This window comes from Excalfactoria chinensis, chromosome 8 (genome assembly GCF_039878825.1).
Source record: "Excalfactoria chinensis isolate bCotChi1 chromosome 8, bCotChi1.hap2, whole genome shotgun sequence".
Taxonomy (NCBI): domain Eukaryota; kingdom Metazoa; phylum Chordata; class Aves; order Galliformes; family Phasianidae; genus Excalfactoria; species Excalfactoria chinensis.
In genome coordinates, this window is record NC_092832.1 from 18,947,240 (window position 1) to 18,962,235 (window position 14,996).

General features: G+C 58.4%; 2 protein-coding genes across 2 annotated transcripts; both read left to right on the forward strand.

Annotated features, from left to right (window-relative positions):
• The first annotated feature begins 25 nt into the window (after positions 1-25).
• On the forward strand, positions 26-4,825 carry ATP6V0B (ATPase H+ transporting V0 subunit b). The gene is made up of 8 exons (XM_072343547.1): positions 26-196; positions 1,508-1,556; positions 1,916-1,999; positions 2,401-2,478; positions 3,069-3,138; positions 3,452-3,503; positions 3,957-4,147; positions 4,512-4,825. Exons 1-8 carry the CDS (start codon positions 130-132, stop codon positions 4,536-4,538), a joined length of 618 nt encoding a protein of 205 aa, XP_072199648.1. The 5' UTR covers positions 26-129; the 3' UTR covers positions 4,539-4,825.
• A 2,641-nt stretch (positions 4,826-7,466) lies between these two features.
• Positions 7,467-14,852, forward strand: B4GALT2 (beta-1,4-galactosyltransferase 2). Its single transcript, XM_072343918.1, has 7 exons — positions 7,467-7,646; positions 10,454-10,814; positions 11,134-11,369; positions 11,458-11,648; positions 11,916-12,038; positions 13,337-13,441; positions 13,598-14,852. Exons 2-7 carry the CDS (start codon positions 10,499-10,501, stop codon positions 13,746-13,748), a joined length of 1,122 nt encoding a protein of 373 aa, XP_072200019.1. The 5' UTR covers positions 7,467-7,646; positions 10,454-10,498; the 3' UTR covers positions 13,749-14,852.
• The last annotated feature ends 144 nt before the right edge of the window (positions 14,853-14,996 follow it).

Here is a 14,996-nt window from a genome sequence, read left to right on the forward strand (position 1 = left end):
CGGCGCGCGCGGAGGCATCACGTGCTTTCCGCCGCGGTGCTGCGGTTCCGCTCCCGTGCGCGGCGCGGGTCAGGTGACGCGCTCGGTCCCGGCCGGTGCCGCTCGGTTTCGCTCCGCGCCGCCGCCGCCATGACGGGGCTCGCGTTGCTGTACTCCGGGCTGGGCCTGGCCTTCTGGACGACGCTGTTGGGCATCGGTGAGCTGCGGGGCTGGCGGTCTCGGTGGTCGCGGGGCGCCGGGGATGGAGGCGAAGCCCCGCGGAACGGGAGGGCCCCGTGCTGTGCGCGGCCCGGAGCCGCGCGTCGTGTCGGGGCTTTTCAGGGGGCGGCCGAGCAGCGGGATGCGGGCGTTGCGGCGCTGCAGCCTGCGGAGCCCGGAGCCGCCGAGGGGATCCCCGGCCCCGCTGGAAGGGCCGCGGTGCGCTGCTGCTGTTTGCCGCAGGGCTGCGGAGCCGGCGGCCAGAGCTCGTGAGAAAGGCTCCTTCAGCTCTGTACGGGAGCACAGCGCCGTGTGTGCTGCTGAGGAACCGGAGGGTGCCCCGTGGGTCCGCCCTGAGCCGGCTGCGGCTCCTCTCTGCCACCCCGGACACGGAGCGGCTGGCTGCGTTTGGTTTGTGTGCTGCGAGCTGAGCAGCGAACCCACAACGCAAACAAGGGCACTGGGGTGCTGAAGGCTGCAGGCGTGCGGCAGGGTGCGGCCTCGCTCCTTGGCCGTGGCTCTGTTCCTCATTTCTGTGCTCCCCGGGTGGGAGCAGCGAGCAGCGCGTTACCGCTTCCCATTTGGGGTTGGTGTGACCTCCCGGTGTGTGTTAACCAGCTGTCTGATGTGGTGCAGCAGTGCCCTGCTGCCTGTGCTTATCTCTTCCATAGGGCCAAGTCACAGTCTCTTTTCCAACCGAGCACCATGTAAAGAGAAAATCTCTCTTCTGGCGTGCAGCTGCATTTCCCACTTGGGTTTAGAGCATGCCTGGTTTGGTGTGAGTGCCTTGCTGTGCGCCCAGGGCTTCCAGTTGCAGCTACTCACCATGGTTTGCTGCAGGAAGGGGTCCTGTGTTGGAGCCTGTGGTTTAGTGTGCAAACTTTCCTGGAAGTAGCTAATCCTGGAGGAAACTGTGAGCACAGCGTATGTTTCCGTCATCTCAACTGTGGAAAAGTGGGAGTGGAGAGGCAACCACAGCTTCTGTCACTGATGGAGCAGCATGTGATGATGGGTCAGGGCGCAGCCCCGTTCTTCGTCCATGCTGTGAGACACAGCAGACATCACAGTGTGATGCTGTGGCTCCTGGCAGGGCTGAGCCCTTGGGTGATGGAGGTGAAACATGCTGGGGTGCAGGGCAGCTTCAGAAGGACGCCACGCACCCAAAGCATTCCTTCAGAAGTTTCCTTGTGTGCCATGCTCTTCACCTCGGTCTGGGCTGCATGAACTACAGGGCTCCAGTGCACGGGGGGACAGGGCAATGCCAGGCTAGTGCCTGCCTGCAGGCTTCCATGTCACTTTTGCTTTCCAGGGATCTGCTACACAATATTTGACCTGGGCTTCCGCTTCGATGTGGCCTGGTGAGTTGCCTGAAAATACCAGCATCCTCCCTGCCAAGCACAGGATAGATGCAGCCCACATGCATGACTGGGCTCCTGGTGCATCCATTTCTGCCCTCCCACCATTATGCCTACCCAGTTTCTCCTAGCCCTGATTTTCCCTATCGTGATGAGGGTTTGGGAGGAAAGTCTCAGCCCATTTAGGTGACAGCCCTGGGTCACTGGCTGATAGAGAGAGGCTTTCATAGCCTATAGTCTGACACTGACCAACCCATCCAGGGCTGCTTGGTGAGCACAATGGGCTGGCTGATACCTGTTGTGGGGCAGTGTGATGTGGGATTCTGCTTGTGTGCTAATGCAGGGTGCTTCTTCCTGCCCAGGTTCCTGACGGAGACCTCACCCTACATGTGGTCCAATCTGGGCATTGGCCTGGCCATTTCCTTGTCCGTGGTGGGTGCTGCCTGGTGAGTGGGACTGGCTCTTCAGCAGACTCCTGTGCTTTGCTGCAGCAGAGCAGGGGAAGCACAGTGTGTGTACACAGGGCTGTGGGACTGTATAAGCTGCTAAAGTGGAGCTGGGTTACTGGGCTCTGGAGATGTCTGAACAGACCACCTTGCAGGATACAAGGGTAATAGAGAGGCAGGGACATCCTGTTCTTACCAGAGGCTGAGCCCGTGAGCCCAGCTGTTCTGCTGGCATAGGTGGCAGTGCTTGGGACTCCTGGGGCCCTAGGGGAGGGCAGGCTGAGGCAGCAGTGTCTCACAGCTGCATGTCTGACTCTTTGCTCAGCCAGAAGATCCTGGTTTTCCTATTGAGCCCTTCAGTGAGTGCCAGACCTTCCACCAACCACCCTTGTCTGTTGCAGGGGGATTTATATCACAGGCTCCAGCATCATCGGTGGTGGAGTCAAAGCCCCTCGAATCAAAACTAAGAACCTGGTCAGGTAAGTAGAGATCTGGAGTTGATGCTATGCCCAGGCAGGGTAGGTCCAAGTGTGATGTGGAGGTTGTCTGTGTCCTGTCTCACTGGGTGCTGCTGGCAGACTGTTCTTGCTGAGCTGCTGCTGCTGTTTGCTTTCAAAACAAAGAGCTCTAAAGGAGCCAAAGTGCTGCTTGGAAGGGTCACAAGTGGTATGGTATCACGCAATGAATGAGTTCAGTGTGTTCAAAACAAACACCCCGAGATTACACATCCTGCCCTAGGCAAGGGCACCCCAGGGCAAGCCTTACACAGCCCTTCCCAGAATGGACTGGCACACGGGAGGGCTCCCTGGATTTGCTTCCTGTGGCACTCTCATGGGTTTTTAGATCACATAGGATAACCAACAACCAGCCTTCATTGTGCTTAGCAACTCTACTTTGAGAGGAATAGTGGTGGGTATGCTGGGCTGCTCTTCTGCCCCTGGCAACAGCAGGGCAGGCACAGACAGGGCTGTGGAGGGATCTGTCTGCCAGTTGGCTGGGCATGGAGTGGTATTGGCTGCTCCATGCACAGCCCAGGACACTGTGATCAGATATTGCCTTTTTTCTACAGCATCATTTTCTGCGAGGCTGTGGCCATCTATGGAATCATCATGGCAATTGTCATCAGTAACATGGCTGAGGTACGGGAGGACTCAGACTGCCTACACTGGCCTCACAGCACTGGTTGGGTGGGCAGCTGTACATGGGCTTGCAGTGTGGGAACCTTGGATGCTATTGTAGCTTTGGAAGTGCCTTGGCTAGGGGTCTGTGGTGTGGCTTTTGTTCAGACTCAAGAGTTATACTGGAGGGGCATACAGCAGGGGTTGTGGAGACACCTGAGAACATGGAGCCGGGGATGAGCTCTGGCCATGAAGCCTTGAGCAGAATGAGGGACAGGTGCCTCTCCTAGGCACCAGGGACTTGCTGCTAACCCAGGCCATGTGCTTTTCTCAGCCTTTCTCTGGAGACACCCCAGAGACGATTGGAGCCAAGAACTACCACGCAGGTAAGGACTGCTCAGTGCCTGGTAATGCTATTGTGAATGCCACCTCCCTCCGATCGTTACTTGTTTTGCTTCCTCTGCTCCTGGAAGCAAGACTGCAGGACCCATCTTACCTGGTCCATGGTCAGGGCTGTCAGGCTCTGTCCAAACTAAGCCCTTCAGCCATGTCTGAATGATGTGTTCTTCCTGTTGCTTTGGACAGCAAGCACAACTCCTCTGTGAAAAAGTGGCTTTAGCTACTTCCTTAGCACAGCAGCCAGCAGTACCCAAGTTGTTATTGCCTGCTCTGGTGCAGTGGGAACCTGGACGCACCGTGCTCCCGAAAGAAAGAAGCTGCTGGTGATCAGCAGTGTTGTTTTTTCCATCGCCTCTGGACAGAGCTGCCACACTACTGCCTAACCTGAGTGTGGGTGGAAAGGGATTACCCCCTGATCTTGCAGTGTTCCTCTTTCACAGGTTTCTCCATGTTTGGGGCTGGCCTGACTGTGGGGTTTTCTAATCTCTTCTGCGGAGTGTGTGTGGGTATCGTGGGCAGCGGGGCTGCCCTGGCTGATGCCCAGAATGCCAGCCTCTTCGTCAAGATCCTGATCGTGGAGATCTTTGGCAGTGCCATAGGGCTGTTCGGGGTCATCGTTGCTATCCTGCAGGTACCTGCCTCTTGGGGTCATTGGGCATATGTGAACACAAGGCATCTGCCTTGCTGGGTGCTCTGTAGCTCCAAGTAGACAAACCTGAGCTCCAGCACAGTCTTCTGCATTGTGAAGTTTGGGGTTGTACAGCCATTTCCACAAGGTGGTATGCCTACACGTGGCAGTGTAAACACTTCAGATGGCTCCTTTAAGCAACATCAAGGATGTCAACTTGGGTGCACCCTGAGCCATGTTCACATCTTATTGGTGCCTGCAGCTTTTAGACAGTCCCAGGGTGCTTGGGGATTTCTAGACTGAGAGGGATTGGGATGCTGGGCTGCAGTATGTGGGGTCTGGCCTAACCTCTCTTCTTTCTTTCCAGACATCTAAAGTAAAAATGGGCAATTGAGCCTTGTCCCACCCAGCCTGTTCCAGCTCGCCCCAAGAGGTGCTGTATATACTTATTTAACGTTTCTATCCTTGGTTGGGGCTGAAGCTGCCCAGGAGCGGGAGCATGGCTATGGAGCCCCATCCTGCTGATTGGCCCTTCGGAAGAAACAAGTATCTCTGTGTGAATTCTGCCCCAGCAGCCTGGCCTGGCAGGGCCGTGCTGCTGCGTGTCCCCGGTGTGCGTAGAATTGATCACCAGTGCAACTCTGTGTCCGTGAAATAAATATGGTTCTTGTCCAAGGATGCAGCTCTTTCTGTGCCCTGTGTGTGCTGGGGAGGCCAGGGTTGAATCGATGCTTGGAGATCCCCTGCTGTGCTGCTGGCAAAGCTACTGCTCTGCTCCAGGTGGCCTCTTCCCGTGTGAGGTGGTGCCACACATCCCCAGCTATGCTGCCTGCTCACCCTGCAAGGGACCTCCCTTGCTGTGTTGTGGGAACACAGAGCTCTGCTGCAAGCAGGAGGCTGCTGGAGCAGGCTGTTCCACACTGGCTCTGCCAGGATTCTACCAGTGTTGGTACTGCCCCATGCAGGGGTTGGTGGAGGTACGGGTACAAGCTGGGTTGGGCCCTTCGGCTCCAATCCAAGTGTAGTTTAGCACAGAGAGGGAACATCTCACTGTTTCTGCCTGCAGTGCCCTTAGTCCCACTGTGCAGCTGGGGAGCACCAGAAGGGCAGAGGAGCAAAGTGTTTGCCACCTCAAGGCCATCTTCCAGCCAGTTTCCTTGTGTGAGCCTTGTATGGGTGCCAGGGGGCTGTAGTGGAGGTCCCAGGGGTGAGGCAGGTTATGCTGGCTTTGCTCTCTTCTCCCTGCCTGCAGACTCAGCATAGGGAAGCCAGCTGTGGACAGCTGGGCCTGCAGCTCTTCTGCTTGGGGGAGGGAAGAACAAGATCTTCCTGCCTCCGCTCTGCAGAGAGCTGATGTTTTTGCAGTCTGTCACATCTGACACGAAGCCCTCAGCCTGCTGTGCTGTGAGTACACCTTGGTAGGGGGAGCATCTGTCCCCGGTGCTTAGTGCTGCTCTGTGGTGCGTGCCTGGAGCTGCTTGCCTCCCTTCCCACCTGGATGCAACAAGCTGGGGCAGCAGTGGGGCTGCTGGAGCTGAGAAGTGTCCATGCTTAATGATTGTTTCTGTCCTTGGACTAGGGCAGCTGCCTCTATGCAGCCTCTCCAAAGCCTGCCGCTCTACTGGCTCTGCTCCACTCTGTCCTGTGTGCCGTGGGACCTTGGGCTCACCTGGGATCTCTGTGCTGTGGGCAGATGGTAGGGCTGGTCCTGCTGTGGCCTGGCTCGGCATCCAGCACATGCTGTTCCCTGCTCTGCATGCTGTCTTGGCTGCTGTGATTCCCTCCAGCCTGATTGCAGTGCAGCACAGAGAGGCTGCTCATAGGCTAAACTGTGTATCGCTTTGGGTGCAGGAAGACTGTGTCAGCAAACGTAAGTCCTGTATTCTTTCCAAGCCCTAAAGCAGTTCACTGTAAGGGTGCTTGTGAAGTGGTGAAGCCCAGTGCTTGCAGAGAAAGCTGAGCTTCTTCATGCTGTGTGCTTACCTTGCTCCTTGCTGCAGACAACATGCTCCCCCAGCTGTTGTGGTCACACTGGAGCTGGGGGCTGCAAGCAGGAGGTCTGTGCTCCACATAAAAGTAGGCACAGGAACTGAGCTGGCCAGAAAGATGTCATATCTGTGCAGCGCTTCACCCTTCCTGCCTGAGGGTTGCATCTTCATGCCTTGGCATTGCTGCTGCTGAGGGCAGAGATGTGAGGAGTGCCTTGGAGCTGTGCAGCTGTCCTATCAGAGCAGGGCAAGGGCTTCAGGAGAGCTTGCACTGAGAGGAGAGGAGCAGCTCTGCAGGTGAATCACCTTCCTTGTTCTTACATGACTCATCCACTTGATGTGTCAGTGATGGGTCTTGCCTTATCTTGGTTTGATAGAAATCAGCTGTCAAGAGTCTCCCAGCTCTTCTATCCCCCTACTTGTGCCCCTGTGCCAATACCATGTGTATCATGGTGTTGGCAAGGCACCACACTGCGGGCTTGCCCCTGAGGACTGGCATAGCAGTAGCAGTGGCAAGGTGAGCATACCTTGCATTCTCCTGTTCTAGCTATGTTGCTTTGTACTTATGCTGAATACCTGCTGGCCAAGCATGGAGAAGGATCTTAAGACGGACTCCACCTTGCCTCACGTAGGAGCTGCATCAATTGGGTGACCTGTGGGAAGAATGCCACCTGCTCAGGAGAAGTGGAGGTGGGAGCAGGACAGCTGTGTTCTGGCTGGAGTGGGCTGCTGGGCACGCAGGGCAGGAGCTGTTGGGAGCTGCTCCGATCTGTCGGAAGGTTTCCTTCAACGCAGAGAAGGGCCTCACTTGGGTAAGCAGCCATGCACACCGAAACGGTAAGCAAAGGGACTGAAATACTGAAATATAACTGACTTGGGTGGAGCGGGGCGGCTGCAAGGAGGGAGAGGCTCCAATCCCGTGTTACAGCCGGCGGTGGGCTGAGCGCTCAAGGGAAGCACCCCAAGGGCCTTTAGCAGCAGCACTGCGATGCGCAGTGCCGGGGCACAGAGGAACACGGGGTGCTGGGGGACAGCCCCACGGCGGTGGGTGCGGGGCCTTTGCTGCGCAGCTCCCTCGGAGGCTGCTACAACCCACCAGTGCCAAGCAGAACCCAGGCCTGAAACAACGGCGTTGCTCCCGAGCTCCCGCGGGGCTCCTCCTGCCCGGCCCGGCGCTGCGCGGCGCCGGTTGATCCCCTCGGCCTACGAAGCCACCCCCGCGGCCGCCTCGCCCGGAGCGGCGGCGCAGGCCCGGCCCCGGCGGGGAGGGGAGGAGCGGGGCGGGGCGACCCCGCCCGGTGCGGCGGCGGCGGGCGGAGCCGGCGTGCGGGCGCGGCCCGTCTCCCTGCGGCTCTCGGCGGTGCGGCGGCGGCGGCCCGGCCGGCAGGGCCCCCGCAGCCCCGGCATGGGCTCCCGCGGGCCAGCGGCCGGGGGAGGCGGCGGGGGCCGCTGACCGCGCCGGGGCCGCGGGAGGAGGAGGTGGCGGCGGTGGGGGACGGTGCGGGGCGGCCGCGGTGAGTGGGGCCTGGGCGGGCGGGGGGCGGCGGAGAGCTCCGGACCGCGTAGGCCTCGCGGCGGGCGGGACCCCGCTGCGGGCCATGGGGCGTGTGGGGAGGCCCCGGCTGCGTGGGGCCTGTGGGGCCTCGTCCCCGCACACGTGTGTGCCGCCCACGGGCTGTGCTGGGCGGGCCTGGGCCCGGCTCCGCGGAGGGGGAGAGAAAAGCTGCGGGGATGCCGGGGGAGCGGGTTGTTGTCGAGGGGTGCGCCCGCACCGGTGCATTAATGGTGACGGGCACCCGGCCGGGCGCGGCGGTAGGCGCTGATGGTGGTCAGTGTGGCATCGGGCTGAAAAGTGCTGCTGGCATCTAGCAGGGCAGGGCGGTAATAGCCTGATGCTCTGTGCTTGGGTATGGAGTAATGCGATATGAAGGCCTCATTGCTTAAAAGAGCATTTTGAATAGCTGAATGCAGCAGTAATGGCCATCAGCGCTCGGCTCTAAAAGTCTGAATCCCTTCTGGGAGAAAACACACTGCTGTATGCTCGTTCCTAGCCTTCCAGGAAGTTTCTGTGCTCCCTGAGGACTACAAGGTTGAGGAGGGCTGGCTCACTGAGCGTTCCCTGCACAGTCCCTGCAGCACTAGGACTTTTGGGCCCCTCTACTCCTCCTTCCAGCCCACAAATGCAGTTCGAGCCCTTGGGGTGCTGAGGGGAGAGGAGCAGGAGGAGCAGAGCCCCCCACATCCCAGCAGCACACTGTGTCCACAGGACAGGCGGCTCCTGCAGCAGGCATGGCTGGCCCCATTGCCCCAGGCACTGGGGTGTGTGCTGTGGGAGGGGTGCGAGGGCAGGTCCCGCTAGTTGAGCTCAACTTCTCACGGCCTGTGTGGTGTAGACATTGTTTTGAGAGCTACATCACGTTTAATAGCCCCAGCGGACCTTGTTTTTTGCCTGTTTGTGCTCTTGGCCTTCACAGCATCCCATGGCTGCAGTTGAGTGCTTTGCTTTTGTTTGTGCTGAGCCAGCCGTCAGCCCTTACAGCATGGGGAGCATCGTGCTCCCCTCATGGTGCAAGCTCCCAGGCAGAGGGGAGGGCTGCCCTGAAACCTGTCCCGCTTGTTCCTGGTTCTACCTGTTCCTCTCCACTTGGCTGTGGAGGTGCTGCTCTGTCTGCTGTGTGGTGCCTGTCAGACCTGCCTCCCTCAGGGGATGCTTCAGAGAGTTTTCTGGCACTCAACCCCACACTGCAGCTGGGGCTCCAGTCAATGTGGGGCACTGAGACCACAGGACAGATTGGGAGCTAACAGTGAACTCGACTTTTCTTGTGCCCTGAGAGCACAGAGTGATTTCCTCGAGAGTGTCTGACTGTCAGGTCAGGGTCCTGTGCTGTGTGTGGGAGGGAGCGCACTGGGCTTGGAGCCTTTCCTGGCTCCTCTCTGCTTCCTGTGCTTGGTGAGCACAGGGTGCACTAGGGTCAGGCAGGAGCCTCTGCTTCACACCTTGGCTCTGCTCTGCACTTCCTCCCTATGTCACTGTCACCACAGGCTCTATGCCTGCTCTTGCCCTGGAGGCCCCCAAGTTGGGTCTGACAGCTGCTGGTGGGTTGGCCTTGAGGTTTTGGGCTGGTTGCCAGCACCTCAGATCCTAACTGCATGCATTCTGGGGGACCCTGCCACAGCTCCCCAGCTGCTGGGCACCTCTTAGGGTCCATGCTGTGGCACCCACCTGGCCCAGGGTCCCTCTGTGTGTATATTCCTGATTTAGCAGCATGCCCAAAGGAGGATTGCGGGCAGGGACTGGAGAGCACGTTGGGCTTGGTGCATTCCTCTCCAAGGCATGCTGCTGTGCTGTGAGTCCAGTCCTGGTGCAGGACTGGAAAGGACAGGATTGGGGGGGGCTCATCTCAGTCTGGGTGCCACCTTCCCAGCAGAGCTCTGGCCTGGCTCCAGGTGTCATGTTGTGAGATAAGGAGACCCTGGCAGCTCCCTGGGCACAGTGTCCCTGGGGGCCCAGGCAGCGGGAGCAGACAAGAGAGGAGCCACTTCTGCTGTGTGAGTTGGACTCCCCTGGAGGTGGCAGGGACACCTTGGGGGCGCCCAGCCCTGTTCCATCCTGCCTGTGTCTGCCTGCAGCTGCTGGCTCTACTCAATGCCCTGACAGTTGCTGCTTTCCCTCCCAGGGGCAGCTCTGCCGGCATGACTTCTGTTGCTGGCCCTATTTTGGGCCAGTGCTGGCTGGGGCAGCAGGGGGGGAACAGGAGGGTGTGATGCCTTGGACAGAGGGGGTCGGTGAGGGTACCCACAGTCCCCTGGGGACACCTCAGACCTGCTGTGTTTTCAAGTGTGACCTTCTGCAGGGACCCAGCGTCAGTGTGGGCTCTTTGCAGCAACTTTGGGGGAATCCCCATTCTCTGCCAGAGAGCTGAGAGTGGGTCTGTCCCTTGGAATCAAATGGAACCTGTTGCTGGGGAACACCTCTTTGTGCTCCACCTCTCTGGGAGAAGGCATTGGATGCTGTGCTTATGTGAAGGCGAGATGGGGAACAGGATAGAGACTTGACATGGGTGCAGAGGTGGCCAGTTTGGCCAGGAACCGGACAGAGCTGGGGTCACTGCTACTCAGCTGGCTGGGCTCTCCTGCCTTATACTCAGCACTGGTTCCTCTTGTACATTCACAACTGTGTTTTCAGAGCAGGGGCTCAGAGCAATGTCCTAGCCTCTTCATCAGGATTGATCTGCCCTGCTGGCACTGGGGCTGAGGTCAGGTCTCACCAGCAGAGTGGAGCAGTGGCTGGCCACAGCCTGACCATAGGGTGTCTCAGCAGGATTGGGACCGTGGCTGGAGCTGCCTGCCTCCCTGTGCCCAGAAGATGACCAGGTTGCTCTTGGGGGTGACCCTGGAAAGGATTTGCAAGGCTGTGCTGCTGCTCTGCCTGCTCCACTTTGTCATCATCATGATTCTCTACTTCGACGTCTACGCGCAGCACCTGGACTTCTTCAGCCGCTTCAATGCCAGGAACACCTCGCGTGTGCACCCCTTCTCCAACTCCTCTCGGCCCAACAGCACGGCCCCCAGCTACGGCCCAGCTGGTGCTGAGCCCCCATCCCCCAGCACCAAGCCCAACACCAACCGCTCTGTCACAGAGAAGCCTTTGCAGCCCTGCCAGGAGATGCCCTCTGGCTTAGGTGAGATGTGCAGGGTGAGAGAGGGGGGAGTTGGGTGCTGGTGGGTGATGTCTCCTGAGCAAGGCTTCTCAGTGGTCCCAGGGTGGAGAAATCCAAGGCTAGCATTGGTACCAGCATAGCTGCTGTTTGGGAAAGGTTTGGGGAATCCTTTGTCCTCGGCAGTGCCAGTCCCCCTTGTGGGTCCCCTTAATGTTTGCTCTGCTGGCCCAGCTGGGGGCAGCAGGTGACCGTGACCTGTCCTGTGTCCTGTCCTGTGTCCTGTCCTGTGTCCTGTCCTGTGTCCTGTCCTGCTGCCATCGCCCTGCCCTCGCTCTTGCAGTCGGGCGCCTGCTCATCGAGTTCAGCTCCCCCATGAGCATGGAGCGGGTGCAGCGGGAGAATCCTGATGTGAGCCTGGGTGGCAAGTACACCCCCCCGGATTGCCTGCCCCGGCAGAAGGTGGCCATCCTCATCCCCTTCCGGCACCGTGAGCACCATCTCAAATACTGGCTGCACTACCTGCACCCCATCCTGCGCCGGCAGAAGGTGGCTTATGGCATCTACATCATCAACCAGGTGAGAGGGGTAGGGGTTATAGTAGGCAGCAGGGCTATAGTGGACAATCTGCATCGCTGAGCTCTGTGCCATGTGTTCTTGTTCACAGTATGGCGAGGACACCTTCAACCGGGCCAAGTTGCTCAATGTGGGCTTCCTAGAGGCACTGAAGGATGACGAGGAGTACGACTGCTTCATTTTTAGCGACGTGGACCTCATCCCCATGGATGACCGCAACCTGTACCGCTGCTATGAGCAGCCACGGCACTTTGCTGTTGGCATGGACAAGTTTGGGTTCAGGTGGGTGCCTGTGCAGCTGCGATGTTTCATGGCAGGGCTGGAATGGCCCTTGTGGGGTTGAAGCCAGGGATGCACCCCTGTGGTTGTTGCCTGGGGCAGGCATGGGGTCAGTGGCTTACTTTGAGGACATGGGATGGCAGGGGGTGCAGAGCCCTCAGTGACAGTGTGTCATAGTAAAAGGCTGTTGCTTGTCTTTAGATCAGGGGTTCCCAATGGGACTGATCCTCTTCCTAGTCTGCTCCTGATGTCTTTGCTCTCACTCTGCAGGTTGCCCTATGCAGGGTACTTTGGTGGTGTCTCTGGGCTAAGCAAGTCCCAGTTCCTAAAGATCAACGGCTTTCCCAATGAGTACTGGGGCTGGGGAGGAGAGGATGATGACATCTTTAACCGGTAGGTGCCACCCCTTGGCTCAGAACATGCTGGGATGTGCTGGGACTCTCCCTGCTGAGCACAGCCCTGGTGCAGTAAGCAGCCAGGTGCTCCCCATCTGCAAGGGACATTGCATGTTGGGTCCCTGCCATGCAACATAGAGGAGTTTCATTACCCTCTGTGTGCTCCAGGTTGCCAGGACTGTGCCATGGATCAAACTAGCCTGTGTGAGGGTGTTGTGACAGCACTCGGGGGTGAACCTGTCTGGCACGGTTGGGCCCAGCCTCCCCCTCTTGCTCTTTGTGATCAGTATACTGCAATTTCAAACCATGCAAGCAGGAAAGCCTGCCTGCAGGTGCTGTTTCAAGCCGGGATCAGGGTATACAAAACTTGGAAGTGGCTCTGTAACAGCTGCTCAGCACCGGAGCAGGCACTTCTGCCTGCTGCCAGCAGGCTGCAGCAGATCCACGTGTAGATCCTCCCGTTTAATACAGGAGCAAGAGAACTTCAGCATTGTTTTCAGCATGGCTCAGCAGCAACACACACAAGCAGCTTGTGGCTTGTGGTGCACTACAGCATCTCAGGGTGGCATAAGCTGATAATCCTTTGCGAGTGCTTTGTGGCAGAGCATTTGCGGTTCCCCTCTGGACGTAAGCAGCCCAAATGCATGATCCCAGATGAGGCAAAGTGCAGCATTCTGAGCTTTCTTGGAGATTTAGGCAGCCGTTAAAATGTGCGGAGGTCCCTGAGAGGGCTGTGTCACCACTTGGCTGCTCTAGCAGCTGAATCTCAGCTTGCTGGCTTTATCAGGCCAGAGGTGGTTGTGTGGCTGGGACGGGAAGAGGTTTCTCTTCATGAGCTGGGATCTCTCCAGCTTTTTTACTTCCACTTGGCCTCTCAACTTTACATGAACTATTCTAGGCGGAGAAGATCTCTCCCCACCTGCTGGCTGCACAGGCAGAAAAAAAGCAATTGAGGCCAAAGCCGTGCTGCATGAAGGGAAGGGCAGGGCTCTGGCATTTGGAGAATGTAAACAGCAGTGGCTTCAGAGCTATGGAGAAATAGCGGTGTTTGCTTAGCACCGGCTGACTGCCTGAAGTACTGGAGGTCTCCTGAAGCTGGTAGTGCTTTAGTCATGGCCTGCTGTTGAGTGAGCTACATCCTTGGCCGTGGGCACTGTCATAGCTGTGGCTTGGCTTAGCACAGCCTTGTTTCTCATTTAGCTATGGATGGGTTTATTTTTTATGAGGGCCATTGGGAAAATATCCTACCCTGGTGTCCTGGTGGCACACTGATTCCCACCCGCTTGCATCCTCCAGGATCTCCCTGAATGGCATGAAGGTGTCCAGGCCCGACATCCGCATCGGGCGGTATCGCATGATCAAGCACGAACGTGACAAACACAATGAGCCCAACCCACAGAGGTGAGCTGGAGGTGCCGAGCCCTTGCTGTTGTACCTATGGCTATTAGTTTGCTTTGCCCACGTCCCTGAAGTCCTACTGTGGGCACACAGGCATTGCTGCCCTTGCAGCAGCCGTCCCCCTTCACACCCGCCTCACCCCCCTCCTGTTTCCACCAGATTCACCAAGATCCAGAACACCAAAATGACCATGAAGAGGGATGGGATCAGCTCGCTGCAGTACCGGCTGGTGGAGGTGTCACGCCAGCCCATGTACACCAACATCACAGTGGAGATTGGCAGGCCGCCCCCACGCATGGTGCGGGGCTAGTGCTTGCCCTGCAGGCAAAGCTGCATGGAGCTGGCGCTCTGTGCCAGGGCTAGCTGGACTCTGTGGATGTTGCCCCAGCCCCCGGGCAAGGACTGAACGGGGATGTCTTCTGCCTACTCTGCTGCCTTTTGGAGACGGCTGTGCCCCAGCCTACCTGTTGGTCCTGAGGATTTCTGCAGTCTTTTGTCCCTTCCCCACCCCTTTCCCCATCCCTACAAGTGTGTTTCCAGAACCCCCATACTATGAGTGTTGGCTGAAGCACCCGTCTGCCCTGTGCGCAGCTCCCAGACGGAGGGAGGAGACAGTCCCAGCCCTGGTGAGGAGCCCTTTGCCCATGTCAGCTCCTGCCTGCACCCTAGGAGGGAAGGATGAGCCCCAATAGCACCCAGTCCCCACCGGTGCTGTGAGAAGCGGGGTGCAGGCTTCCCCCTTCACCAGTGCTGGAGCTGCTACTATCCTGTTTGAAGGCATGGGGAGTAGCCCAGGCCCCCACAGCAGGCAGGATTGGACACACAGACGTGGCTCGCTGTCTTCCTCTTGCTTTAGTCTGGTGCTCAGGGCTGGGTCTCAGCTCTGTTAAACAGCGACCTCTGGTTAGCAAACACCCCTCGCTGTGCCTCAGTTTCCCCAGGGCTGGCAGCCACGTCCTCTTTCCTCTCTCTGAAGGCAGATGCTGTGTGTGTGTCCCTGTTAACCCACACATGCACCAGCTCTCCCCACCTTGGGCAATAGGGTGACGTGAAACCTCACAGCCTCTCTTGGCCAGGGGGCTGCCCCGGGGCTCTCTCCACCCAGATGCTGTTTGCAGGCAGTGGGGACTGGCTGGCTCTGCCCTTGCTGCTCTCCAACTTACCCTCTTTGGCTCTGGGGCAGGGAGGAGAGGACAGGGCCATGCGGGGCAGGTGCCCCATCTCTCCCCACTATGCCTCCTTGGGGCTGGGGGCCCAGCCACCCCCCTGCAGCCAGCTGGAAGAGCTGGGCAGCGGGGGCACTGGCGACTTTTGTACATTTGAATGTCTGACCCTTTTTTTGAGCGTACATTGAATGCAGCAATGGGTCGTAGAGACCTGGGATTTTGTATTTAATAAAAATTTCAAAAGTTCACAGGAGTCCTCGTGGGAAATCACCACGGGGAAGGGGTAGTTTCTGTCACCATCTGAGGTGGGGATCCCACAAGTCTGCTGGAGATGCACGTGTGCCAGGCAGAGCGCCTGGCTGTGTGGTGCCTGCTGGGCCAGGAGGCGGAAA